The 24,155-nt window shown below is 45.2% G+C and overlaps 2 protein-coding genes across 4 annotated transcripts in view; one reads left to right on the forward strand and one right to left on the reverse strand.

The window, feature by feature from the left end:
* Positions 1-14: 14 nt before the first annotated feature.
* EXOSC8 (exosome component 8) lies at positions 15-11,516 on the reverse strand. Of its 2 annotated transcripts, none has more exons than XM_040991502.1 (11): positions 11,469-11,516; positions 10,114-10,150; positions 9,693-9,756; positions 9,245-9,318; positions 7,790-7,835; positions 3,992-4,097; positions 3,862-3,907; positions 2,879-2,975; positions 1,400-1,520; positions 820-926; positions 15-232 (listed from the first exon to the last, which is right to left on the reverse strand). In XM_040991502.1, the coding sequence occupies exons 1-11, from the start codon at positions 11,483-11,485 to the stop codon at positions 117-119; spliced, it is 831 nt and encodes a 276-aa protein (XP_040847436.1). In that variant the 5' UTR covers positions 11,486-11,516; the 3' UTR covers positions 15-116. The 2 variants fall into 2 exon arrangements, with proteins under 2 accessions (XP_040847436.1, XP_040847437.1); XM_040991503.1 differs by having other exon boundaries at positions 3,992-4,109; positions 11,469-11,494.
* An 88-nt stretch (positions 11,517-11,604) lies between these two features.
* ALG5 (ALG5 dolichyl-phosphate beta-glucosyltransferase) overlaps positions 11,605-24,155 on the forward strand; it is a 44,836-nt gene continuing 32,285 nt past the window's right edge. The window contains exons 1-6 of one of the 2 annotated variants that reach the window (XM_040991500.1): positions 11,623-11,742; positions 14,644-14,815; positions 15,166-15,212; positions 17,599-17,667; positions 19,857-19,949; positions 23,080-23,193. In XM_040991500.1, the coding sequence (XP_040847434.1) occupies positions 11,677-11,742; positions 14,644-14,815; positions 15,166-15,212; positions 17,599-17,667; positions 19,857-19,949; positions 23,080-23,193 (561 nt within the window). In that variant the 5' untranslated portion in view covers positions 11,623-11,676. Of the gene's footprint in view, positions 11,743-14,643; positions 14,816-15,165; positions 15,213-17,598; positions 17,668-19,856; positions 19,950-23,079; positions 23,194-24,155 lie in introns of both variants that reach the window. The other variant, XM_040991501.1, reaches the window with a different exon arrangement.

The following is a 24,155-nucleotide window of genomic DNA, read 5'->3' on the forward strand; positions in this document are numbered from 1 at the left end:
GTACTACAAACATCTTTCAGAAGTTTAATTTGATATTTATTCAGTATAAAAGGCTCGTGCATGGCACAGTATAACAACTGCAATTTTTACAAATCTTTTGAAAATGTGATAGCTGTTTATTTGGGTTTGATACTCTGAATTACTTCATCCATTAGTTTCTTTACTTCTTTATGTCTTGTAACTGCTCGGCTCATACAGTCTTGAAGTTTAGCTCCAGTCAGTCCACTTCCACCTGAAAAATTACTATATTACCACTTTTGTATTTAAACAAATAAGTCAGTTTTCAAAATAGCTATATCTAGTTAAAAAACAAAAAGTTGAATGATGCTATCCTGTGGCATTGCCTCCAGTTATGTAATTATTTTGTTGTTCCATGAGAGGCAGAAATCCCACTTGCTAATCTCCTCCACCCCTCAACTCCTGCTAGGGCTCAGGAGCCAGAAACTGCAGGTCTCACATGGGTGGCAGTAAGTCTGCTGCTGCCTTCCAGGGTCTGCATTAGCAGAAAGCTGGACACAGGAGCTGGAGCCGGAGAAGCCAGGCATTCCCACATGGCATGCAGGCATTCTAACTAGTGTCTGCGTGCAAGGCGAAATGCCAAAGCCCCACATGCTGTATTTTCATAAGACATTCAAGTGATTCTGATGTATATCAAGAACTACTGATACACAGTAGGAAAACATAAGCAATTTAAAGTAGCAAAGCTATAGTAAATTAACTGCAGGAAAACAGTACAACATTCCACACTGCACTCTGCCTCCCTCCCTTACTAAAGCTCATAGTGAGTTTCCAATTAAGACTAGAGTGGCCAGAACATGCCTGGTTTGTGAAGACAACAGAGCTTGCCATCCTCATCCATTACAACTGTTAAGGATCCTGTTGCCAGATGCTCCTCCTCTCCAGTAGGGTCAACTATAAGCAACGTGCTAATAAAATAAAAAAGAGGAAGTTACTAATTTATGGGGGAAAAATTATGATTAATAAGTCACATTCCACCTGAACTTTAAGGGTAGACTGGAGAGAAGCTAGAAAAGTGAAAGAAAAAAAACTGATTTCATACTTTTATGAAGTTGTTCTTTAATTTGTGAATATGTTAACTTCTCTAGCAGTTATTATAAATTAGCTTCAGGAAAATCTTCAGTGAAATAACTGAAAATTAACATTACGTACAATGTGTAAACCAAGCAACAGGCAAGGTTAGCACAGAATCAATCATCCAACGCAGAATGTTTAGAAATGTGAATGCAGACTAGAAATAAGTGTGCAGGGACGACAGGTATAAATCAGAGTCCCAGAGGAAAGCCGGAAAGCCCACAGCTGTTTCTTACTGAGTTAGGAAGCCAAAGAATGATCCATTCCCTTTACAGACAGAAGCATTTTAGTAGTCTGATTAACTTACTCATCAAACACAGCAAAGGAAGTTGCAACTGGGTGAGTTCTGATATTCAAGAAACTTCTTTTCTGTAAGTTAACTTCTGCTAAACCAGTTTCTTCATTAATAGTAACTTCAGGCAATTGTACTAGAAAAAGGCATTCAAAAAGTCACTTTGTAGTGCTAAGTAACAAATGGTCTCTAAGGCTTATTCATTCAATTTAACTTACCTAAAGCATTCTTTTAAAAACACAGCATTTAATTATTAGCATAAGGCTAATAAAACCAATATAAACATCGTTTTTCACACTTGACATTCATGCCCAGTGGTTGGTTTTTTTATTAGAGCTTAAGAATTCAAAATGAGTATTACTAGATAACACTCCTGGTCACTTTCTGTATGCCAGACAGTTTTAAGCATTTTCACATTTTCATTAGTTCATTTAATCATTGAAACTCTTGTCTACAAATATTGTTATTCCCAATTTTATTACAAATACAGAAACAAAAGCCAGATTGGTACAGACATGATCCAGACTTAGATCATCACTACATTAACTACATCTTCTTCCTCCACTTTGTACCTCAATTCAGCGACGTAATGATGGAGAAGAGAACAAGTCACTGAAACAATCAGTCTATTTGTTCTGCCATGTCTTACTACTACTGGTGGCTCACATGCATTAAAAGTGAGAACACGAGAATCCACTCTACTCCTCTTTGACAACATCTGTCACATTAGGGACTTAGAGAATACCTGCAGATCTTCACCAACCGCCTAGAGTAGTTAAAACTGTTAATGCTCCTACCAGTGTTACTTGGGAAAGGATTGTAGTACTAAGCTCAGATGGGAGTAGTTAGGGCAACACTCAAAAAGGCATTTAGAGAACAGAAAACTAACCAGTGTATTTGGGAAGTCACTGTCAGTTATGTTCATTAATTATATTTCATCTGAGATGCAGGCATTCCGTCCTGGTCTCCCATGTATGCAGGAGTCCAAATACTTGGGTCATCATTTACTGCTTTACCAGGCACAGTGAAACTCCAATATGGGCTGCGAGCATCTCAAGCAGTAGCTTAACTCACAGTGCCACAATGTCAGCTTCATTTTCATTAGTGTACGAATATATGAATGTTGGCTAACCCTTTAGAAAACCCTTTAAAAACTTTACTGAGCCAGTGATACAGAGGTTTCACAGGGGCTGGCACAACAACTCAGTTGGCTAATCTACCACCTCCAAGTGCTGGGATCCCACATGGGCGTCTGTTTGTGTCCTGACTGCTCCACTTCCCATCCAGCTCCCTGCTTGCAGCCTGGGAAAGCAGCAGAAGATGGCCTAATTGCTTTGTGACCATTTGGAGTGTGAACCAGTGGATGGAAGATCTTTATCTCTCTTCTCCGTAAATCTGCCTTTCCAACAAAAACAAATATTTAAAAATAAAAATGTTTCACAAAACAGAACGTTCTAACCCTTTAGGAAAACTGCCTTTCATCAGGCTACTTACCATTTTTTAAAGCCGCTAACAAAGCAAACGTACAGGCATCCAAAATGTTTCCATCATAATCAAGGCAAATGAGATCACAGTATAGAACCCAGGCAAGCTGAAACAGTATACATTAAAAGAAATTAAAGCCTTCTGGAAAGCAAACGTTTAGACTTAAGAAACAGAATCCTTGGACAGATATGCAAGATATGACTTTCATAGTTAAAAAAAATCTTTTGCCTTTAAAGTAGCAAGCCAGTCCCCAGGTTTGGTGACAGCTGGTTTTTGACAAACGAGCTGACAAGTGACAAACACCTCTTATTTTCCTCAAGGTAGCTAAAGTGTAGAAGAATTTCCCTTGGTGGTAAGTTACCAGATAAAAGCAGTTTTTTTGTTTGTTTTTTGATAAGAGCAGTATTTAAAAGCCACACCTGAAATTTAAAATGTAAACTTGGCCACAGAAACCCTACTCTGAGGGTACCTCAAAAAGTTCATGGAAAATGGAATTGAGAGTTTATGCTTTGATACAAAACATTCTGAAATCCCTTTCCCATAATAAGTATTTAACATGAACTTCTTGAACACTTCTTGTACATGAAAAGTTTAGGCTTTGTGGTGTTTAGTGCATATCTCCTAACAGGAAAAGCTTTTCTGTGTTCTAGTCAACCTAGTCCTGAAGTGCCAGACAGACTTGGGATCTACCTAATGGACGTGCCTTAAATACAGGTTAGCATGATCAGAAGTTAATTAAAAATCACTGCAGTTTTCTTTAATAAGTAACCCCTCTACAGGCAATAAATATGTTAAATCAAAATCATTGTTTCTTAATTTAGATAATTATGAAGACAGTTTCTAATCGAATTTTTTTTTCAGAATCTTGTCTCATATCTATAAGCCACTGATATTTAAAATTGCAATGGTTTGCTGTTTTAATTTTCCTGACCACTTTTCCCCAAGAAAAAAAATCCTTACTAAAAAGCGCAAAATGTTTATGTTCCTCTTACCTTTCCAGGGGAAATACATAAGTCTTCTTTCTGAATTATCTGTGAACTTAATGACAAAAGAGTATACATTAAACAAAAGGCCAAATTATATGAACATGAATGACAATAATATTTGATCATGAGGTCTTACTTTTCAATAACATCGGCAATGAACTGGCTGGCCACTTGGGCCTCTTCTCCAGGAGGGCCAGACCGAAATCTCGACGAACACAGGGGTGGTAGATCCACATTAGGAACTGAAAGAAACACTCTGTAGCTATGAGCTAAACTTGTGGTTTATTCAAGGGTTAAAGGTATTATCAATCCACCAAGAGACTGTGGCCATGTAGTTTCCAAGTAGAAAGCACTGTTTTATCAAGTGGAGGAACTTGGGATAACTCCCCTAGAGGATCATAGCTCCCACTGGAGAACACATGGTCCAGACCTGGGGGTTGGACAAGCTGGGCAAAGTAGCTCCAATGCCTGGCTACTGTGGGGTTGGTAGTGGAACGGGGTGGACCGGGCAGGACTGAGCAAACCTGAGCTCAGAAGCCAAAACAGAAATCAGGATGGAGCACAGGTCATGCTGAGGTAGGTTCTTACACCAACTGGTCTGCATGACGCAGGGACTCTAAGGCACAGAATCTAAAGCAAAGGCCAAGACAGGTGAGGGGCTATGCCAAACTGGGTCACAACAACCACTGGCATGCGCATGGGCTAAGGGGACACCCTAGCTGGATTGAGGTTCCCACCGAGGAGCGCAGGTGCTGGAGTGGGGGCTTCTTTCTGGTCTGGACATGGCTGCAGTCTCCCTTGGCACAAGTGTGGACTGGGACTGGATGCACCAAGCCGGGCTTTAAAACTCCAGCACCATCTAGGCTAGGTCTCTGCCCCTACTGAGCCATGTGTGAGTTGTGTTTGGGTACGGACGAGCCTTGGCTGGGCTGAAACATCCAACAGTAAGAACCAGATTGGGTTGAATGCCAGTCAGGAAAGGCCACTGTTCCTACTAGGACATGAGGTGGAGTGAGCAGGGATCATGGACCCACCGATATGTGTGAAATCTGGCATAGGGAGAAGTTCTGATGGAGGAGCCTGGGCAACTCCTCTGTCAGGACACAGTCCCTGCAGTTAAGTGCAAAAAGTATGATATGGAGCAGCCCAGAACAGGCCATGGAAAGGTACCCACTGACATACATTTGGCACAGGTCGGGGGCAGACCAGGCTGAACCAGTTCACATCATCTGCTGGCGAATCTGAGCACCAGAACAGCGTGTAGGTCGGGCCAGGTTTGGTCGTGACAAAAACCAGTGCACATTATGGAAAGCCAAGGTGAGGTGAGCCATACCAGATGTGGCTGCAGCACCCAAACAGTACATGAGACCAAGGGAAGGACTGGGCAAAACCGGCAGGGGGAATGTGGGTTCCCCTGCTGGATTCAACCATTCCCACTGGAGAGCATGGGTTGGGATGAGGGTAGACCAGGTCAGGCAGGGCTACAACACCTGTGGGCCTCATGTGGACTAGATCACGGAAAAGCCAGGTTGGGCTGACTGTTCTGACTTGTGCAAGCAAAAATTAGCATGGGTGAGGGATGGTTGGGCTTTGCTGCAGCATTAGCTGGCAGATGCTGGCACTGGAGGCTAGTTCTGTCAAGTTAAACCACAGAACCACCTGGAGAGTGCATGATCTGAGATTGGGAGTGGCCTAGTAGGGAAACAAGGGGCACCTCCCTCTTGGTTTACCACTCCAACTGCAACGCATGAAAACCAGGACTTGGGACAGTGGTAGCTAGACAGAGAGTGACAGGCAGCAAGTGTGTGGCTCAATAGTGGAGCTGGTTAGGTTGAACAAGGCTTCAAAGCTCACTGACATGAGAGCTGAATGGGATGTGGGTAGTCTGCTGCATATACTAGCAAGCACAAGGACCAGGGCAGGGGGCTGGCCTTGTGGGTTGCTCTGACTGGGCTGCAGCTCCCACTGGTTTATGTGAGGGCTGAGTGTGTGCTGAGCAGAATCAGGCTGGACTGCAACACTCATTGGTTCCAGTGGAAGACAGGGCTAGAAACAGAACCGACCCAGCAATTGCAACCACCAGCTGATTGGGACAATGGGTTATAACGGGCCCCGTACTTATTAGTACACACAAGAATCTGGTCTGGGAACACCTCAAAGTTTCTTTGGGGATCTCCCCAATCGAACTGCCGGACTCAGAACCCTAACCATGAAGAGAAGTGCAGATTCCATGGTCTGCCATGGAGTGCAAATGCCACAGTTGAGCCTCCTAAGAGGTTCAGACGGATAAGTGGAGAGCATAACCAGGTACACATGGAGGATATGGCAGTCTATCGGGACCTGCAGAGGATACCTGGCACCACAACAGAGGACAGAACAAATCAATCTACTACCCCAGCAAATGTTGGCAGTGAAAAACTGGGCAAACAGAGACTCTAAGGTAGACTATATCAATCAGTGGATTCTGCAGTGACCTCATCATGCTTGAAATGGCGAGACTGGCAGCAATTCGCAACTGTTGAACTATCAAAACCACATGAGCAAGACCCTCAGAGAATGCCCCACATCGGGGACCTGGGGTGGGTGGGAGACTGGGTGGGGCTTCTCCCTTTATCTCCCTCTTTACCCCAGATATAGGAAAAAAATGTGGAAATAATAGTCTTACCCACTTTCATGTAGCCCTTGAACCTTTGTGCCCTAATTATGTAAAGATTGTCAAAAATAAAGAAAAAATTTCAAAAAAAATTATTTAAAAAAAGAATACATATACATAAAGACCAATATATACATAGAGACCAATGCTTCTGGGCCTGGCATGGTAGCCTAGGGGCTAAAGTCCTTGCTTTGCATGCCAGGATCCCATATGGTCTCTGGTTCATATCCCAGCTGCTCCATTTCCCAGCCAGCTCCCTGCTTGGGGCCTGGGAAATCAATAGAGGATGGCTTAAGGACTTGGGACCCTGCACCTGTGTGGGAGACCCAGAAGAAGCTCCTGGCTTCTGATTGGCTCAGCTCTGGCCATTATGGCCACTTGCGGAGTGAATCAGTGGATGGAAGATCTTTCTGTCTCTCCTTCACACTGTATATCTGACTTTCCAATAAAAATAAATAAATCTAAAGAAAAGAAAGCCTGTTTTAAAAACTTGCTTTGACCACTGTAAGACTACAGTCTTAGAAGAAATGCAAACGTTCACATTTTGACCTTTTTTTTTAACATGAGTTAGGCTTCAATTCAAAGTCCTTCATAAAAGCTTTCTTAATTTTTTAAAAAATACTTCTTCAGTCTGCAGCCAGATAGCCCCTCTTGCTCACACTCATATTTTTGCATTAAAAAACTGATTCTGCAGCAGGCAACTGGCATAGCTATGAAGGCATTTACACCATACTGGAGTAATGAGTTCCATATGCAGCTCTGCTCCTGCATCCAGCTTCCTGCTAATGCAGACCCAGGAAGGCAGCAGGAATGTCAAAGGACTGCATCCCTGCTCCCTCAGCACCTGGCTCCCACCTTCAAATCTGTCCCAGCCATTACAGGCATTTGGGGTGTGAACCAGGATGGACATGCTCAGTCTGAAAAAAAAAAGTTGATTTTACCATAAAGAACTTGATGTTCCGCAAGGAAAAACTGCAATGGGATAAAATGAAGAATAGATGGAAACTGAAAAGTGTTTGATAATTTTGTGACTTAAAATTATTTTCCATCATTGATGACATCTGGCTTTATAAAAGCTTCTCTCAAAAGTCTGGTAAGTCTAAATGTATGAATTTCTGTATCCTGCTGTCACACTGTCTTCTGCTTACACACACAAAGTTTCTGGAGAAAATGCTTCAATCCTATGTTAGCAACAATTTTCTTCAACTGCTAGGAGTTAAATATAATTATCTGCTTTAAATTCTGTATTTGTTTTTCAAATTATAAAATCATTTAACTTACCAACATATCCTTTATCAGGGGAATCTGTTGGTGGTGCTGCAAATTCCTATGGAGGCAACAAACGTTTCTTAGTGAAGGTGAATATTAAAAAACTGAAGACAGGGGACTAATACGATGGTGCAATTGGCGAATCCTCAGCCTCTAAGCACCAGCATCCCATATGGGTGCCAGTTCATGTCTCAGCTGCTCAACTTCCGATCCAGCTCCCTGCTTGTTGCCTGGGAAAGCAGTGGAGGATGTCCCAGAGCCTTGGGACCCTGTACCTGTGGGAGAACCGGAAGAAGCTCCTGGCTCCTGAATGGCTCAGCTTGGCCACTGTAATTAGCAACTTGGGGAGTGATCCAGCAGAAGGTAAACCCATGTAAATTTGTCTTCCAAATAAAATAAATTAAAAACGAAAAACCAAAGACCTGTGAAGACAGTTTAGCCTTCGCTCTAAAGTGCTGCTAAAGAGCATCTGGGTTAATTAAGTACGACATTCTGGGCGTCCACTTCGCCTGGGCTGTTAGGACGTCAGTACCGATCCTCCCCAGACCTCTGCAAGGACGGCAGGCAGTGACTGCAGACCACACCACACGTCGGCTCACCCAATTACCCGGCAATCTCTGAAAACAATGCGAACTGAGTTTCTGCCTCGTACTCCCTTCCACTCATGAAGTGGCCAAGACTCTGAATTGAAGCCCCAGGTTAAGGACAAAAGCTCAGCAAACCTACCCTGAAAGGTTCTGGGCAGGTTATTATCTCAATTTCAACTTTCTCATCTTTTAAACGGGAAGAATAATAGTATCCATTCCTACAGTCTGCTATTGAAGATTCAATGGTAACTGTTGTTAAATCCCCAGCATAAAGGGGTAAGTGCTTAAATCTTAATTATGGATACCAACCCAGCTGGGGGAAGAACCCTAGGGTGTAGTGAAGTCAAAATGGCAGGTGTTAGGGTTAGATTTCTAAGACCTTCTGGGATTGGGGAAGTTACCTGGACAGGTTATTGACCCTCATCTATAAAACAGAAGAGAGAAATATGGCTATTCAAAAGATTAAACTGAGTAATTCTAAAAACACCTTGCTGTTTTTTGCAAGTTTTCTGCCAACGCCAGCTAATGTTTCACTGAGCAATCTCAAGTTTAGTCACATTTATGCAAGCTAAATACCAACACTGGCTTTTACAGCATGTCACCAGCACTCTCCCTCAACTTCTTAACTATTAACAACAATGAGGGGGGGATTGAAACAGTTAGTTCATTTCTTGATAGGTTTGACAAATGCTCATAAATTAAGTAATTAAACTTAGGTCATATGATGTAGTACACACAGGCCAAAGCTCAGAGAAACTGAATACTACATAACTGACACCTGTCTACTCCCAGAATTAAAGGTGTACGTAAGTTACCACCTAGGGAATGAATGAAGCCAACTTGGTCATGCAAATCCCCGCGGCACACGGGTTAAACTTACTGCTTTCACTCCACAAATGACCGTGGTGTTTCCCAGCTTCACTAGAGCAGAACCATCTGCAGTACTAATGGAGCCTGGAAAGTAACCAGAACAAAAGGATCGCAACAGAAAAGTCACAGAAGTAACTACATGACAATGAAAACTGCCTGTCCCATGTTGACCACATGTGATTATTTTGCTATACATCCGTGGTTTATAAAACCTCACTCCAAGTTTGAGCCGCTGATTTTAAAATGATATAACTAAGTCAGTATTTTGAGAATTATCCAACTATCCCTGAAATTGAATCAGTGATTTTTGTCACAGGAATTGTAGTACAGATAAAAGTCTCTTGACACAAAACCATTGAATCAGTAACACAGTCAATTTGGCTAAAAAAACCATGTCTGCGGTTCAGAAGGCTAAGACTTGGAAATGTCACACAGCTGAAACTGGAACACATCCTCACCTATATTGACAGTCGTGGTTCTGAATTCACCAAGTTCTCTTCCATCAGGGCGACAATTCTCTTTCTAAATCGAGATTTTTAAAAAAAGTGGGTTATATCTAAATGTGTATGTGACTCACACCAGAGGAACTACATTAAACACACAAATGAATTTAACTTGAAGTGTGTCTTTGAAAGAAGCATGTTCTCCAAAGGCACCAGAGCCAGGGCACACTAGGTAAGGCCACCGCTGGCACCCTGTATGGGCACTGGCTCAAGTCCCAAGTGGCCCAGGTGCTTGGCCATCTGTGCCCATGGGAGGCCCAGAGAAAGGTCTCTGCTCCTGGCTGGGGAGTCCCCCACCTCTGGCTATCTAACTTTGCTTTTCAAGTAAAAAATAAGTAAAGAAGCAGCACAGTACGTACATACCCGCATTACTCACCAGAAATCTTCTGTAATACTCCAGCGGTTCCACTGTTCTGAAACACACATAAATACCGTGGTAAATTCATGAATCTTAACTGGCAAAAAAAATTTAAGAATATGGTGATCCACCACATACGTTCACAATTTCTAAGTGTCTTTTCGTACATGCTGATGCTTATGTTACTGCACACAAACACGTGGAATCTAAAAAGTTCAAAGAAACTGTGTAATTTGGAAAAAAAACAGTACATGAATTTCAAGGATTGGAGCATCAAAATTTAACTCTGCTCTATATAATCTTTTGAAGTAACTTTGTAACTGTAGAAAGTATCTACTCTTCTAAGCAGCCTTCCCAGGGCTGCTTTAAACTGTCTTCCCTATCGGGCATCCTGAGATCTTCTGCATCTTTAGAAGTGGGCTTTTAGTCATCAATTCTGCTGAGGCAGAGATTTTTAACCTAGTAATCACGAGAGAAAAAAGTCAGCTTTTTCATTGTAATTGAACTTTAGCATATACTTTTGGCACAACCTTCAATTACAACTGCAAGCCGGTAACAAACCATTGGAATACTAGCAGAATCAACAGGTCCGAGAACATGTTTTGCTTTTCACTTTTCTACAAATGTGAAGTGCGTTGAGGTTCATCCTTCACTTCTACGAGTTGCAGGGTACCCCTCATTACTACTTTAGGAAAGTTAATTTCACAACATGAAGAGTTCAGACACAATAACTACTTCAATTACAATTTGTTTCCTTTAGGATTCTGTTCGCTTTCATCCGTTTTAAAAACGTGACTCTGGGGGACGGGGGCATCTACACACGAGGTTAGAAAGCCCCACCCCGAGTGCCCAGGATGCCACACCGGTGCTGGTGCCAACTCCGTGGAGGAAGCGGGCGATGGCTCGAGTGCCTGGATTCCTGCCACCCACGTGGGACCTCGGGAGGACTGTCCAGCTTCCAGCTTCGGACACACGAGGACTGTCCAGCGGACCGGTGTCTTAAGGACGTAAGTTAAAAAAGCAAACCACGACGGAGAAGAATCCACACGCTTCGACAGAATGGCACCCCAACAAGGCTTCCCCAGTCAGAGGGAGCACGGCCCAGCAGGACCGCACCAGGGTCTGCACCCCAGTCCCGCGCGCCCCGGAGCGCACACGGCGCTGCAGCCCTCCATCCCCCGTCCTCTCCCTACGACCACCGGCAGGTCCTCCGACCCCGTCGCCCGCTTCGGCGGGGGAAAGATAACGAGACCCTGATGGAGTCGACTTCCACGTGAGAAAAATCTCAGCTGAGGGCTCGGGGAAGCCTCCATGCACCACGAGCCTCCGCTCGGGCCCGCCAGAAGCCAGAAACGCCACCCGGCGACACTCACTTGAACCCGGCCGCCATCTTCGCGCGCTCGCGCCTGCGCCGTGGCCGCGCGTCCCGTCGTGGCGCGTCACGGCCGCGCGGGGGCGCTGCGGGCGGAGGGCGCCCTGGCCGGCCCGGCCTCTCTGGCGCGGGAGGCGGGGCGGAGCGGGCGCACTTCCGCGTGTGTGTAGGTGCGGGATAGGGCGGGAGTGACGGTCCCGGCATGGAGGATGGCTGCGCTCCTGTTGCAGCTGGCGGTGCTCGGCGCGGCGCTGGCTGCCGCAGCCCTCCTACTGGTGAGCACAGAGGCGGGGGGCGGCGTGGGCCTGGGTGACACTGCTTCCTGGACCCGCGACCCCCTGCCCGGCAGCGTCCCCCTCCTGGTGCTTTTTTTTTTTTTTTTCTTCGCTTCCTCTGAATTCTGGAATTCAGCTTCCTGTCCTGGAATTTCCTTCCCCTTTCCTGGGACTCTGCTCCCAGGACCCTGTAAACGTCTTCGCATGGGTGTCTCCACCCAGGCCTTCCTTGCCCCCTGACTCGGGACCCCCTGCCCTCCCAACCTGTCAGCTTCCACCTGCCAGCTGCACCTGCAGTCTTTGCATTTCTGCCTCCTAGCCCCTCCCCAGGAACGTCTTCAGCCCCTCAGCTATTCAGTGTTTTATAAATTAATGATCGTGAAGATCCTCCTAGGATGCAGTAGAGCTGCAAGGCCCAGGCCTTGTCATGCTTGAATCAATCTAGGGGTCGTGATGTCCCAGAATAAATCGCCAGAATCGCAGAGTCCACACTCGAGTTTGCTTTGCCATAACTCCAAATACAGAAGCATCAAAACAAAAAACCACCAGAAAAAAACGGTGCCCCCGTAACTGTTACAAAAGTTACCGAGTGAACTGTGCTCCTACATAACTTGGAGTGAATCTGCCATCTGGCTAGTAAATGGACCCTGGCAATGCCCTGGAAGACGAGGAGGGCTGTTCTCCAGGGGTGCCCATTTGCACTTTATGAACAGTGTAGGTAGAGGAAAATGGACATTGCTGCCTGACCTGTCCCTGGGTGCTAGAGTGAGAGAAGGCCTTCTGTGAGTTTAGGGTTCCTCCCCTAGTTTGGGGGCAGATAAGATTTTGATGGGGTGTTCCCCCAGTTGGAGCCATCTTACTCTGACTGCATTGCACAGATTGAAACGTGTGTGTTATGGGGTAGTGGTGACAGTCGTTGATCCTCCTGGCTTGAAGTGATCATCAATAGAGCTGTCTTGTTAAACACAGTGGTTGGGTATCGGACTGCTTCAGCAGAGGTTGTATGATGGTAGTACTATCGGCGTCCTTGTGCTCTGGGGAACGGGTTGGAGCCATTGCCTGCATGTTCTCAGGTGTGGGATGTTTTGTTTGTAAGCCCTCAGCATTGTTTGGGAAAGGATCTTCTGTTCAAGCTGCAAGCACTAAGCAGGGCTTGCGATTGCTGTGTCTGACGGTTCTCCTGGGATCCAGTTCCGGGCCTTCAGCTGACTGCAGTCCGGAGCCGCGGGGGTTACCATGCTGATGTATCTGAGCTCTCCAGGATCTCCTGACCGCTGCCTTTGTTGTCCGTTCCTTGTCTTTGGTGGAGGCCTGTCCTGTCCATTCCCCACACGCTGGACTTCATTGGTCCCCTCTTGGTGTCTCACATGTCTTCCTCCGAGCCCTGGATTTCCTAGAAACTGAGGATCTAGAGATTTGTTCAAGTGCATGTTTAAGGTGGTAGTCAAGATTTACTTATGTATTTGAAACAGCTACACAGACAGAGGAAGAGCCAAAATTTTTAAAAAGAAAAAAAAAAAAGGAAAGCTTTTCCATCTATTGGTTTGCTCCTTAAATGACCACAGCGTCCCGGGGCCAGCCCAGGCCTAAGCCAGGATCTGGAGTTTCTCTCTCCTGGGTGCAGGGGCCCAAGCACTTGGCCATCCTCCACTGCTTTCCCGGCTGCATTAGCAGGGAGCGGGGTTGAAAGTGGAGCAGCCTTGTTCCCCACTGGCTTGCAGTGGCAGCTTTACTCACTATCCCACGGGGCCAGCTCCAAGTTTAAGGGTTTGTTTTTATGCACATATTTATTATTTTCTGTGGTGCGGATTTGTAGGTACCCCCACACCTCCCCTTCTTCACCTAGGCATCTCCCCTCCCGCTGTTCCCCCCCCCCACCCCCCCGTTATTACAATCATACAGTCCTTCAGCAGGCACAAGTCCAACAGGCTTCTGTTTAGTATGTCATGGCGTGGTAGGTACAGGCAGTGCTAGGACATCTAGTATTATGTCACCAGGATATATTTGACCATTTCATTGGGAGTCTTCCTCCTGTTTTGTGGTAGAGGTATCTTTACTTCCCAGTTAAGGATTTCTTCAAGAAGGAAGCTCTGAGTGGTGGTAACTGTTTTCTCTCAGATCTTATCAGGAGGCGGGGATCAGCCCACAATCACCAGTTGAAAAGTTTGCCATCAACCTAAAGATTTTAGGGACATTTCATGGTCTTTATCAAAACGCTTTATTTACTGTGGGTTACAAAGTACAACATTCTAATTGTATTTATTACCTAGAGTTGTATAATAGAAAGAATATTGTCCTCGGCTATTCATTTACCTTGAAATACCTTTCAGACATAAAAGGAAAAATAAAAGTCAGTTTTTCAAACTGTGAAATGGTTCTCTGAAGTAAAGGCACAAGTTTTCTCTTTCAGCACTATGAATTCACAATTTAAAGGTGTTCATGGGTCTTAATCCATTGTGATCTATTATTATTTTCGACACTCACCTCCTCCCGTGCTGGGCCGATGGAAGAGCCTTCGAGGAGCTACGTTTTCCTTCTCGGTTACTGAGGCTGCCTCTGCTCCCGGGCTCGGGGTGCTGGTCCGCCACCACTCAGCTCCAGCCCCGGCTCTGAATCAACCCTCACCTGGGGAGCACTGGCTGCTTCCAGTGCCAAGTTGGATTTCAAGCGAAATCCCTGTTCTTCACACTAGGCGCAGAGCAGGGATGTAGCGAGAAAAGGGGAGTAGGGTACCACTAGGGGGCTGCCCATGCCCCATGCAGTGTTCTCCAGACTTTATTAATGAATTAAAAGCCGGACGTGAATATTTCCCCCAAAGAAAAATAATCATGCACATGATGTATTCTAACATAAATACAAAAATGACTTAGGATAACAATTTTTTTCCATGTCTACTTTTAGATTTCCATTGTTGCGTTTGTAACTGCTACAAGAATGTCCCCGCTTTATCAACATGAAGAAGAAAAGTTCTTTTTAAATGCCAAAGGCCAAAAGGAAGCTTTACCCAGCATATGGGACGCCCCTACCAAGCAGCTCTCTGTCGTCGTGCCTTCATATAATGAAGAAGAACGGTGTAAGCCCTGTTGGATTTTTTCGGAGGGGTGGGGTGTATAGGAGACCTGGGAAGAAAAAGGTATTAGAAGTGTGTGACCTCCCTGCGTTAGCCAGAGCATTGCTAGTTGCTAGCTGTGGAGAGTGCGTGGCTGGTAGCGGGAGCTGAGAAGAGGGGTCGTGGATGTCCCTGTGTTACACAGGAGCCGCTGCAATCAAGCAAGACGCGAGCAGGAGACAGGTATTCCGGGTGGGAAAGGCTGAAAGAGGGTGCTTGAATTAATGGGCCTTTTTCTGTATGTAACTGAGCCTATGAGGGGTGGGGACATCATTTTCACAAATGATTTTTACTGTTTCTTTTTTGCCTTGAAGTGCCTGTGATGATGGACGAAGCCCTGGCCTATCTAGAGAAGCGACAGGTATCACATTTCCTCTTTCAACATGTAGTGTCCAGCTCAAACTACAGGGGGGTCACCTACTTGAGGACCCTAATCTAGCCTCACTGCGAGAACAGAACTGTCTGAGCCCCTATGTCGAGGCCACTCTATTGCTCTGAGCCCCTTGTTAGTCCTCAGTGCTTAATGGGCAAGTCCAGCACATAGCATGCCACCTCTGGAACCGGTGGGTGACCCAGAAGAAACCAGAAGTTGGGCATTTTCCTTTACGCACCTTACTACCCACTTTTTATCCTCTCTTACCTGATGCTAGTGGCAGGATATGCTCTGCAGACTTTGATTACAGTGAAATACAGATTTTACTTTGGTGACATTTTTGGGGAGTAAGATTTTATTTATCTTTTTTTTTTTTTTTTGGATTTATTTTTCTTGAATAGGTAGATTTACAGAGAGAAGGAGATACAGGAGAAAAATCTTCCGTCCACGGGTTTACACCCCAAGTGGCCACAACAGGAGGAGCTGAGCAATCTGAAGCCGGGAGTCAGGAGTTTTCTTCTGGGTCTCCCACGTAGGTGCAGGGTCCCAAGGCTTTGGGCCGTCCTTGACTGCTTTCCCAGGCCACAAGCAGGAAGCTGGATGGGAAGTGGAGTAGCCGGGATTTGAACCAGCTGCCATATGGGATCCCGGAGCATGCAAGGCGAGAATTTAGTCACTAGGCTATTGGCCTGGCCCACTTTGATAATTTTTTGAAAAGGGTTTGTTTTTGAAGAAGTTTTATACCTGATAATACTTTGTGTTTCTTATTTTCTCTTTTTACTATATATATATATTTTTTTTATTTACCTGAGAGGGGAAGGGAGAGAGAGGCTGATCTTCCATCGCTGGTGTACTCTTCCAGATAGCCGCTAGAGCAAGGGCTAGGGCAGGCCCGAACCGAAAACCAGGGACTCCATCCAGCTCTGCCACGTGGCTGCCGGGCTGTGACAGTTGAACCATCTTCCACTGCTTCCCAAGGCCCCTTAGCAAAGAGCCCAGTCGGAAGCAAAGCAGCCAGGACTTTGGTCTGGGATGCTGTGACCACAGCATCGTCCTAGCCCACTATATTACAGCAGCAGCCCGTTTTGTGCTTCTTTATTCTGGAGAGTTCCATTCTCACGTAAGGAGATTAACAAGTCCTCCACACCTCTGTCCCGGCATCAGCCATTGGTGGAATCTCCTAGGAGAGGCAAAGAATTAAATGAGCTTTATGGCTTATTCTTTTTTAAAATTCCTTGCTTGATTTCCTTCTGAATTTTTTTTTTATATGAAGGGAAAGTTTACTGAAAGAAAAGGGACCCTGTGCCCTGTGCAGATGCTAACTTTAAAGAGAAAAGCAGATTGAGCCCTTCCACGTGAGGGTCTCGCTTCTTCCGTCACATGTGATCTTTACACCTAGTCTGCCCTGGTTTGTTCTGTTGTGTTCTCATCCTCCTATTTTCTCTAAAGCATTTCTTTATTTGAGGAAGAGCAAGCCCTCCTCTGCTGGCTCCCTTCCCGCATGCCCACAGCATCTGGTCAGAGGCATGCCAGAGTTGGGAACTCTGGGTCTTCTGTGTGGGTGGCCACAGCCCAGCTACTTAAGCCATCAGATGTGGCCTCGCGGGATCTGCATTAGCAGGGAGTTAGAGTCAGGAGCCAAACCCAAACACTCTGATGGAGGACAGAGGTGTTTTAACTGCCAGCCTAAATACCCACCTCTCCTGGGTATTTCTTTTAAACAAGAAAACAAGCCCAGGAAAGTGGAGCGCTCCAAGCCATAAGGCATGAACAGTGATGCAGAGGCATGTTAGAATATGTTCTTCCTGAATTGAACCTCATGGATTCCCTTCTCGTAGGCTACAGGCCATCTTGGGTGCACTGAGGCACCCCCAGCCCCCAGCTTTCTCCACCTCTGTGGTGCAGGTGGGAGGGGAACAGGAGGTCATCAATCTTTCTGCATTCTTAGTCTTTTTTATTTCATATTTATGTGCGTTGACACTAAAATAGTTTTTTAGTTTTACTCACTTATTTATTTGAAAGGCATAGTAATGGTGAGAGGGGAAGTGGAGGAGGTCTTCCGTTCACTGGTTCGTTCTTCACCGCCCACAGCAGCTGGCACTGGTCCAGGAACTCCGTTCAGCTCTTCCCCCTAGGTGGCAGAAACCCACGGGTGTTGGGACCACCTGCTGCTGCTTCCCAGGTGCATGCTAAGTAGCTCAGAATCAGAGGCAGAACTCCATCCAAGCATTCTGCCAGAGGATAGGGACCGGGGGTGTCCCAAGCAGTGTCTGAACCCACTGTGCTGTGACTCTTGCCCCATTTTTGAAATTACAGTCGTATAAGAAATCTGGATAGCATTTCTGCCAAATTGTCTTATTTTTGCTTCTTGCAGAAACAAGATCCTGCGTTCAGTTATGAGGTGATAGTAGTTGATGATGGCAGTAGAGACCAGACGTCACAGGTAAAGACACTCGCATTTAGAACTGCCAGGTAATAGGAAATATTGAGTAACAATGTGGGATCCTGAGCTGTGCCCAAAACTCTGCATTGTCCAAAGGTGGTTAGTAGAAAAAAAAATCAGACTCGGTTCTCCTGAATTTGGATAATCCCTGTTATTCCATCACTCTGTAAGTCAGGGGCGCTTTGAATGTCACTAGGGAAGGGAAAATACTTCGCACCGGCTCCCGCAGTCTCCCAGGAATGACTCTCCAGAAGCGTGTTTGTCCTGCAGTGTGCATCCTTCGGTGCGCCCCATCTGGTTTACAGTGGATAGATACGGCCAATGCCACGACTCCTTCCACTGAAACATTGCTAGGTCTGTGACTGGCAGGCTTCTATGCTTATCTTCATGGAACATTCAGTCAGTCCTGCCTTTGTCCCTGATAAATTAATCTCCAAACCTTTTTATAATAAAATATACCTCACAGTTTCTTTACATTTGTATTTCTTGGAACATAAGACCAATTTGCAATTCTTGTTAAATATCAGCATAATGGAACTTGAAGTCAGTGTACAGGATGGGCTGTGACCCTGGTAGCTGCAGGACCAACAGCTGTGACCGCTGCCACTGCCCAGTTTCCAAGAGACAATCAGTCTGTTGGTTGTTGGCCCGGGGCATTATTAGAATTACGGCAGAAAGTTAGGGAGCTTGTAGAAACTAGGAAAAAGAGTTAACTCTTACGGTAAGATGACTAAGGATTAAGTATTCTGAGAGAAGGAATGGCATGTGAGAGCTTAGTAGAGTCTGGAATTCTCAAATATAGCTGATGTACAAGCTACTGACAAGGCAATAACAAGAGTTGAGGCTGAAAAAGTTAGGTGAGGACCAAGGCACAAGAGACTCCTTCGCCACGGGCAGGGACCTATGTCTTTGGAGAGCTCTGAGTCAGCGCTGAGGGCGATCACACTAAGAGGTGTGGAGGCGGGCTACAGTCACTGCTGAAGCTGAGCTCCATCCACACGTAGTGTTAAGGATAGCTCAGAGTTGTGGGATGAACTGACATTGAAAAAAATCTGTGATGAGTTTTAGTAGCCAGCCAGTTGTAATGGATAATAGAGGTGGAAGCTGTCCTCGGCTTTCAGCAGGAGCAACTTGGCAGAAAATGATGCCTTTTGCTGCAATGAGGAAAAACTTAGAATGCACAGGGTGGGGAGGAATTGATGAATGAAATTCTGGCTCTTTGTTTCTGATAACACAACTAGGAAATGTAAAAGAGATGTGGGCTATTGACAGATGTGGGGCCTCCATCAATGAATAAACAGTACTTCAACCCATGCAGTGGCTCCCATTAAGCTTGTATGTTGAGAAGATGACCAATTGCTGCCCCTAAGCTGTGCAGTTATACAGTCCTTGCAGGAATGGAGGTGCATTGTGGATGAGACAGTTGGGTAGGAAAAGGAGAAGGAGAACGAATGTCAGGCGAGAATAATCCCCCAGCTAGCGACAGAAATGATCATCAAAGGGGAAGGTGCCATCGTGGAGAAAGGTCAAGGAGAAAGGGGAAAGCAAAGGACATGAGCCACACTTGTATGGAAAAGAAGTGGAAGATGAAACAGTGCAGATAGCAAATATAGATCAGCCTTGCTTTGAGTATGAATCAGAATAGTGGCAGTTGCTTTAAAGGACAGTAAAGTCAAAGTTTTGGGAGCTTAAAGGGTCTTGTGGAGGAGAGATTGAGGAGATAAGGTCAAGTTAGGGCACGGATGACGGCTGAGAATAGGTGATGTCAAAGAAAAGGTTTAAAGGAAGTATCCTGGACCCAGCCATCCTCCCTGCGAGGTAGGATCCATTGCTGAATAGGCAGATAACCAATCACGCCCAGAATGGGGGGCCTCATCCCAAGTGTGTTCTGTCAGTTGGCACATGGCTTCTCTTTTTCTGAGCAGCTGGGTGGCTTCAGTACAGGGTTCAAGGAAGGAAGAGACAGTTGCTGCCTATTCTGGTGACTCCTTTGCAGGAAACTGAGCTGTAGATCAGGGGGTATCCTGGCAGCAGGACACCACAATTCCACCAGGCTCTGCAGTGGGCATAATCTCCTCACAGGAAGAGGCTGACTGGAATAGCAGTGTTTGCGCCACACTGAGACACGTTGTACATGACTCTCCTGGAATCCAAGATAATTTTATTCTGATTTTTGTGTGACTTGACAGGTGGCTTTTAAATATTGCCAGAAGTATGGAAGTGACAAAGTACGAGTGATAAAACTGGTGAAAAATCGTGGGAAAGGTGGAGCTGTAAGAATGGTAATCATTTTCAGCCTTTCTATCTAAAATGCAAAACTGTTTTGAATAACCTTTTTGCAGTCTTTAGTGTATGTATGTTCTACAACTAAATAATTAAACACAGGTGCCAATTACATTTTTAATAAGTTCATGTATGTTTTAATCTAAATCTGTCATTTAGATTAGGTGCCAGATGATTCACAAAAGTATACTTCTGTCTTAAAGTTGAAAATGGTGTTTTCATCTGTCTGTTTTCTTAATGGTCACTTTTTTTCAATTTACAAAATTGTAATTAAAAAGATTTATTTATTTTTATTGAAAAGGCAGATGTACAGAGAGAAGGGAGATACACAGAGAAAGATCTTCCATCCACTGGTTGACTGCCCAAGCGACCACAACGGCCGAACCTGAGCCAATCCAAAGCCAAGAACCCAGAGCTGCTTCCGGGTCTCCCACGCTGGTGCAGGATGTGAACTGGCACCCATATGGGATCCTGGCGGTGCGAGGCAAGGACTTTAGCCGCTAGGCTACGACACGGGGCCCTACAAAACACTTTTTTATGTTCAGTTTTATCTGTCTGAACTTTACGCTCTCTGTTAGACATGGTTATATGAGCCGACATGGGTCTGTCCTGATGAAATGTGCCCTGTCATGAAAAACATGTGTTTGCATAAATAAAACATAAAGTGATTATACTTAAGAGACAGGAACAGCGTGCTAAGAAATCAAAGTAAAAGGAATTTACTAAGATGTGTCAGGTAGGAATCAAGATAATACTAAAAGATCAAAAATTGGGCCTGGCGTGGTAGCCTAATGGCTAAAGTCCTCTCCTTGCATGTGCCAAGATCACATTTAGGCACTAGTTCTAATCCCAGCAGCCCTGCTTCCCATCCAGCTCCCTGCTTGGGGCCTGGGAAAGCAGTTGAGGACAGCCCAAGGCCTTGGGACCCTGCACCCGCGTGGCGTTGAGGACTCTGGAGGAAGCTCCTGGCTCCTGGCTTCAGATTGGCTGTTGAGGCTGCTGGGATTGAATCATCAGATGGAGGATCTTCCTCTGTCTCTCCTCTCTGTGTATCTGACTTTCCAATGAAAATAAGATGAATCTTTTAAAAGATGACCAAAAATTAAAACATGTTAAAGAAAACTCAAACATAATGTTTGGGCACAGGTGGGGGCGGTGTTGTGCCACAGAGGGTTAAGGCACTGACTTCAGTAGTATCCTGTGTCAGTGCTGATTCAAGTTCCAGCTGCTCCACTTCCAATCCAACTCCCAGATAATGTGCCTGGGGAATGGCAGAGGATGCCCCGAGTGTATGAGCCCCTGCCACCTACATAGGATACCCTGATTAAGCTGCAGGTTGGTGGCTTCAGTGTGCCCCAGACATTGCAGCCATTTAGGAAGAAAACCAGTGCATGGAAGGTTTCTCGCCCTGTCATTCTGCTTTCAAATAAATCTTTAAAAAAAATAAAGTTTGTTTATTTGAGGCAGAAGAAATCTGACAGACCTTCGATCTTTGAGTTCATTCCTCAAAATGGTTATAAAAACCAGGTCTGAGCCAGGCCAAAGCGGTGAGTCAGGAACTCTCTCTCGGCCCCCGCATGGGTGGCCGGAGCCCTTGGGTCATGCTTCCCTGACTTCCCAGTTGCAGTGGCAGGAAGCTGGATTGGAAGCAGAGCACCTGGACTTCGGCCAGCTCTCACCAATGGGATGCCAGCTTTGCAATGGCAGCTTAACTTGCTGCACCACAGTGCTGACTTCCAAAGTTATGTTTCACATGACTTAGACATTTGTTTTTTCATAAAAAGAAGTCTAGAATTGGGCAGTCTAGGAGTTATCCAACAGCTTGATGATGTCATCAGCAGCCTAAGGTCCAGTTTTGAGCCCTTGCCCGTCCACGAAGTGACCCTGGGGTGCTGCTTGCACAGTCCACACCAGGAGAGAGAATGACAGACCACAAGGTGCATTCCAGGTGGTTTGTCCCTTTTAAGGGCATTTCTCTGAAACTCCACTTGATATTAGCTTTGCCATGTCAGATGCCTCAAATCATACAAAACAGTATTTGGATACATCTAAATATATTTGGGCACTGAATATTAGTGGTGTTCGTATTTCTTTATTCGTCAGTTAATTTAAAATACTGGGACAAGGTGAGAATTTGGCCCAACACTTAGGTTACCTCTTGGGATTGCCCACAACCCGTATCAGAGTGCCTGGCGGAGTCCCAGCTACTCCACCTCCAGTCTGGTCACCTGCTAATGTGCACTCGGGACACATGATAGTTCAAATGCTTGGGTCTCTGTTACCCACTCAGGGGTGATAGTGCAAGTACTCTGGTTTCTTCTATCCTCATTTAAAGAGACCCAGTTTATACTGTGTTTGGCCTGGCCCAGCCCTAGCTGTTGTGGGCATCTTAAGAATGAACAGGATAGGTTTGTCTGTCTGTTTCTCTCTGGCTGCCTTTCACATGAAAAGGTGCTGAGGTGAAGGTCTGGCACAGCAGTTAAGATGCCTCTTAGCACACACCTCTGATGATCCTAATTATGTCTGATTATCCTGGGAGGCAGCAGGTGGTGGTCCCAGCGCTGCCCTGCTCCCAGCTCTCGCGGATAGTTAGGGGCGAACCACAGATCGTCTGGCGTTCTCCTCCGTGGTCCGCCTTTCTGTCCCTCATTCCCTCCCTGTGTTTTCTGTCTGTATCACAGTAAAAATCATTTTCAGAAAGAATACTGAACATCTATATTTTGCAGTATATTTCACAACAGATCTGTATTACCTGTGTTCATTCAGTGTGCCTGTGTTTATGTCCTGCCCTAGGGCTTCCCTCGTGTCATGCACATGTAACACATATGATGGCTATTGTACTTCTTTATGCTTACTGATGCAGCATACGTTTTGTCAGTCCCACCTGTTTCGTTGTGCTTATGTCTGCCAAGGTATTGAGAGTATGACACTACAAGCATTAAAAAAAAATGAATAGGCAGTAGATGTATTTTGGAAAATCTTGTCAATGCTAACAGTGAGCTTTGGCCGCCTCCTCATTTCTACCTAATATTTTATGCTTAGGTGTTTTAAGTAAAATAATAAAACAAATTGGATGTTACTGACTTCAATTTTAAGCAACTTTCTTATACTTGAAATCTTTAAATACAGGGTGTTTTCAGCTCTCGAGGAGAGAAGATCCTCATGGCGGATGCTGATGGTGCCACAAAGTTTCCAGATGTAGAGAAATTAGAAAAAGGACTAAATGACCTACGGCCCTGGCCTGTGAGTACAGCAGTGGATAAAGAACTTCGAAAGGAATTTATCTGTAATTTTCAAAGTCAGGGTTTTTCCTGAGAAACATCAGTTCATGAATGGCTCCTTTGTAATACAGTCCTGCCATCCTCATGGGAGACCCAGATGGAGGCTCTGGGCTTCAGCCTGGCACAGGCCTGGCTATTACAGGCATTTGGGGAGTGAACCAGCAGATAGAAACTGTTTACCTCTCTCTCTCTCTGACTTCCAAGTAAAATAAAATAGATTTAAAAAAATTTAAAACCCCGGTTTTCTGAAGTGAAATTCCCATGTAGATGTTCCAGTGCTGTGGGACATCTAGTCACTGTGTTAGAAACGTTTATGAATTATCTGATTACTGATTTTAATATTCTGATGATGTTCCTCGATTTCTAGTTGCTTCCACCAAAGGTTTGAGACATATTGTTCATACTGTAACAAGGCTTTGATTTAAGAAGCATAACTCACCTGATATTTGAAAAGTGCAGCCTTTCAGGTAAAGGTGTAAAAGGAAACTGGATTACAGAATGTTGGTTTTTGATGGAACAAAAATAATCACAGGACCTGGCTTTGTGGCATAACAAATAGTTATCACTTACAATAGTAGCATCCCACATTGGTGCCAGCTCAGTGTCCCATCTGCTCCATTTCCAGTCCTGCTGCGTTGATGACCTGGGAAAAGCAATAGAAGGCCAAATGTTTGGTCCCCTGAGGTGTGAGTTACTTTCCAGTGTCCATCACCCTCTCTTACTACCAGCCCACTCCTCCTTATCTCTAGCAGGTGTTTTGGATAGTTTTTAATATACTAAATAAATTAACTAAAATTACCTCCATACTGTGATATTCACAGTAGTAAATTCCTCAGTCTCATTGGCCACGTTTCAAATGCTTGTGGCTTGTAGCTACATGCTTGTTGGGTAGCACTTCCATCATGGGAGGTTCGCTAAGACAAG

This window comes from Ochotona curzoniae, unplaced genomic scaffold (genome assembly GCF_017591425.1).
Source record: "Ochotona curzoniae isolate NIBS_2020 unplaced genomic scaffold, NIBS_Ocur_1.0 contig_64, whole genome shotgun sequence".
NCBI classification, from domain to species: Eukaryota; Metazoa; Chordata; class Mammalia; order Lagomorpha; family Ochotonidae; genus Ochotona; species Ochotona curzoniae.

Coding starts and splice junctions, on each gene's coding strand:
- EXOSC8 (XM_040991503.1), bottom strand. Junction 7,836..9,244: donor TCATTTGTGGAGTGAAAGCA/GTAAGTTTAACC, acceptor TTGCCTCCATAG/GAATTTGCAGCACCACCAAC. Junction 3,908..3,991: donor ATTGCCGATGTTATTGAAAA/GTAAGACCTCAT, acceptor TTTGTCATTAAG/TTCACAGATAATTCAGAAAG.